At 35.7% G+C, this 3,831-nt stretch overlaps 1 protein-coding gene across 1 annotated transcript; it reads left to right on the top strand.

Moving 5' to 3' along the window:
* Nucleotides 1–244: 244 nt before the first annotated feature.
* On the top strand, nt 245–2,714 carry LOC105799027 (uncharacterized protein At4g18257). Its single transcript, XM_012629346.2, has 3 exons — nt 245–559; nt 653–979; nt 2,182–2,714. Exons 1-3 carry the CDS (start codon nt 285–287, stop codon nt 2,339–2,341), a joined length of 762 nt encoding a protein of 253 aa, XP_012484800.1. The 5' UTR covers nt 245–284; the 3' UTR covers nt 2,342–2,714.
* The last annotated feature ends 1,117 nt before the right edge of the window (nt 2,715–3,831 follow it).

Consider the following 3,831-nt stretch of genomic DNA (forward strand, 5'->3'; position numbering starts at 1 on the left):
CGGTTGTCGTTTAATGTAATTCGACAAGTACATCGATTAAAAACGACCAAATTAAAGTATATGGACAAAATCTAAAACTTTTGTAAAGTACAGGGACTAATAGTAGAATTTAACCTTTTTTAAATAAAGTTTAAGGACTTAATTGATATTTAATAAAAGAATAGGGTCAAAATTACATGATTTACATAATTTTAGGGACAAAATTATATTTACGACATTCCTTTTAAATTTTGGGATTTTGAAAGGTGGCAACTTTACCAATTACAGCAAAACAAAGAAAAAAGATGCCGGAGGAAGAGCGAAAGAAGAGGGTGGTGGTGGAATCGCTTGGATGGCTGACGGAATCCTCCATCATGCCCAAGAAACACCGCGCCATCGAAGGCGTCGGAGTCTCCTCCATCCTTGAACTCAAAGCCCATCTCTACAAATCCCAAGAAGAATCCAAGAAATCCAAGGAATTAACCGGTTCCGACGTCGACTACCACCGTGCAAAGAAAAAAATCTCCGCTCAGGATACCTTCTCCTTCAAGAACTCCGGCGTCGAATCTCGCGCCCTCAAGTAATTTCTGTTTCCCCTTTCTAAAGTTAACCTAATTGGGAAATTAGGGCTTTTTTTCAATTTAGGGTTTCTCAATTTTGTGTTTGGTTACAGGGACAAGCTTGAGCTTAAAGCTGTTAACGATGGGTCAGTTAGCTATGCGGCATTGGAGAAGAAGGCTGAATTATATGATAAGTTAGTGAAGGGAGAGTTATCTGATGAAGAAGATAAGGAGAAGTATTGTGTTGATTTTTCCAGGAAGGGTTTCGAGTTCGAGAAATTGGAGCCGTCGAAAGTCGATCCTGATTCTGGTAATTTAGGAGCAGAAGATGAAGGCGGTGGTGAGATTGATGATGGCCATGCTTTGTTTAAAACGAAATTCGTAGGGCCTGGAAGAACGGGTGGAACCATTAACAATGATGAACATAAACGCTTTGTAAGGTGAGGGTTTTACTTTTTAGCTTTCCTTTTTGGTTAAATGTTATGTTAAATTCAACTTATTGTTCGATGAAATGTTTGGTGGTGTTTACGAAGTTATTAATATTTGCCTAGAGTTTTTCGGGTATGATCGAACAACTAGATGAAAAAAGTTTAGAAAAATTGAACATATCTGTATCCGGCACATACCTGGTTATCGAGTCTGGATTACATAGGTTATAGCTTTTGGTTTTCATTTAAAGTATTTTGTTGGATACAAGTATGGGTTATGATCGAGCAATTATATGTAAAAGTTTAAAAAAATTTAGCATAGCTATGTCCGACATATACCCATATTAGACTTAGACATTCATTTTCGAGTACGGGTTTAGGGTTTAGCTTTGCTTGGCATATTTGAGGTGCAACTGATAGGTTGGGCTTGAAGATTTAACCACTTTAGTATAGTGAATCAATCTCCTAGTAGCATGATGTTTCATCCCTTTCTATCTTTAACCTACATGCCGCTCATGGAATTCATTGTGGATTTGAGCTAAATTTATGTATATGAATAAGAACGATGGGTAAAATTATCATAGGTATGATTGGTGAAGTTTCGGAAAAGGAGCTTTAAGTTTGAGTTGATGCCCCTCTTTTTAAGTTCTTTGCTAACCAGTAGCTGGCTAGCTGGTTTCATCTTGCTTAAATGTTTTGCTTAATTGCCCAATGAAGTGGCATACTATATAGACTTTTCAATTATGACCCAGACTTGAAAACTTGATCCGATTAACCCGAATCTGAACCGAACACAACCCAATTCGACCATAAAAGGTCAACTATCCGAACCCACTCAACCCGAGCCTGAACATGAATAGAACTCAAGTGTCAAATCCAAATAAAAAAAAATCAGAGACGACACGATTTGAAAAACCTGATTGACAAACTCGAATGACCTGAACCCGAAACTAACCCAATCACGAAATGATCCAAACCTGAAGCGACCAGAAAATTTTTAGAACTGGAATAGACCTGACCGAAATTGATCCATAGTATCAAAAAGTTTATATATGAATACGGTAAATACCATGTATTCCATAGTATCAAAAAGTATATATGAATATGGTAATCTAACACATTTTTGAAGGTACTGAAGATTTGAAAAGTCTTTTATTAGAAATTTGATACTTTAAAGTTGAAGCTAAAATATATTCCTTTATGGTTATTCGCAGGGAAGTTCATGAAGAAGCTAATCAAGCAAGGGAAATGGTGTCCGAGCTTAAATTGCGAAGGCAAGAGCAAGCAATGGCTCGTCGCGAGAAACTCAGACAGGCCTATCTTCGGAAACAACTGGAGAAACTGAAGGCTGCATCAAAAACAGAACAGACTTGATTGACTGGCTCGCCAGAAAGGAGATCCATGCATTATTTTATCGGCCAGGATTGAGCTGTATGTATCCGAGCACCCAACATATGATAGGCTCCAGCATTGCTTTTCTATCTGCAATGAAAATGAATGGGATTTTTCTTGAGCACTTTCACTGGTTTCCTCTTTTGTACATTGTAATTTTAGGCTATATTATTCAAACTTGGAGGTAAATGTTGGTTATAAGTATATGCCGGACATAAGTATATTCAATTTTTTTTCCTTAAAATTTTCATGTATGTTGATGGTCATTGAACGATCATATCTTCATATTATGTATGAGTTTGTATCGGGCCATCAACAGGCCGAGAAGCATCGTAAATTTATCTCGATTAAGTCAGGCTCTCGATCCAGTTTTATGTTACCAAGAAAGAAGAAAAAACAATTTTTGTAAAGGAGTTTTTTAGTCCAAATCATATTCTTTCCTTCTATTTCCTAATGGCAAATCATATCAACAATTTAAGGTTGTAAGAAAAAGGAAACAATGTGTTGCGGTTTGATGCATTAACATCATGATAATGATAATTGTAATTGATAGGTTTCACTAAAAATTCTTTTAAGTTACTATAAATATATTCTTTTCATATTGAAATACATAAAATCTTATAAGTTACAGTCATATATGTGTACATGAGATTGTGACTTCAGGTGTTGCATGGGCAAGGTGCTTTATGAGCTAGAACAGCACTCCTTTGCACTCTAGCTGACTGGTAATGGATATATGTGTACATGAGATTGTGACTTCAGGTGTTGCATGGGCAAGGTGCTTTATGAGCTAGAACAGCACTCCTTTGCACTCTAGCTGACTGGTAATGGGTAGGTGTTGCTTACCACCGAATAGAGAATGGATTAACTCGATATGAATGAAGTAAGGTCATTGAATGTTTTTAATGTTTGTATTAAAGAAGTGTTTAGGGCTCTTATACAAACTGGCTATATAGCTATTCGACGGTGGTTGGTAAGGATTTAATTTTTAGAGTTGAGGCAAGAGCAATGTTAGAATGATTGTGCATAGCTTGGAGAAGAGTTTTAGACAAATTGATGTGGAGTGTGACAATGCCTTACTAGTGGAAACTATTCTAGTCACAACTTATCCATATGTTACTAACTCGAAACTGGAAAGTTCGTTTTTGTCATATTCCATGATCTCGAAATAAAATTACAGATCAAATGGAAAAATGTGCATTTAACGGTGGTGTGGGATTGATCTCCTTTGAAAACCCCCCAATTTCGGTGCGCGACTTCTTGTTGGTGGGTAGAATTAATTCTACATGAGTTCACTATGTGTTTATTAATGTAATTGCTTAAAGCTATTTTTTCTACCAAAAAAAGTAAAAAATAATAAAAAATATATATATATATAATATTTATTTACAATTAAAGGTAGAAAAATAGAAAGATTCAACTCAAGGTACTTAAAGATTTTCATATAGATTATAATTTTATTCTACAATGTT

The sequence above is a fragment of the Gossypium raimondii genome, chromosome 9, assembly GCF_025698545.1.
Source record: "Gossypium raimondii isolate GPD5lz chromosome 9, ASM2569854v1, whole genome shotgun sequence".
NCBI classification, from domain to species: domain Eukaryota; kingdom Viridiplantae; phylum Streptophyta; class Magnoliopsida; order Malvales; family Malvaceae; genus Gossypium; species Gossypium raimondii.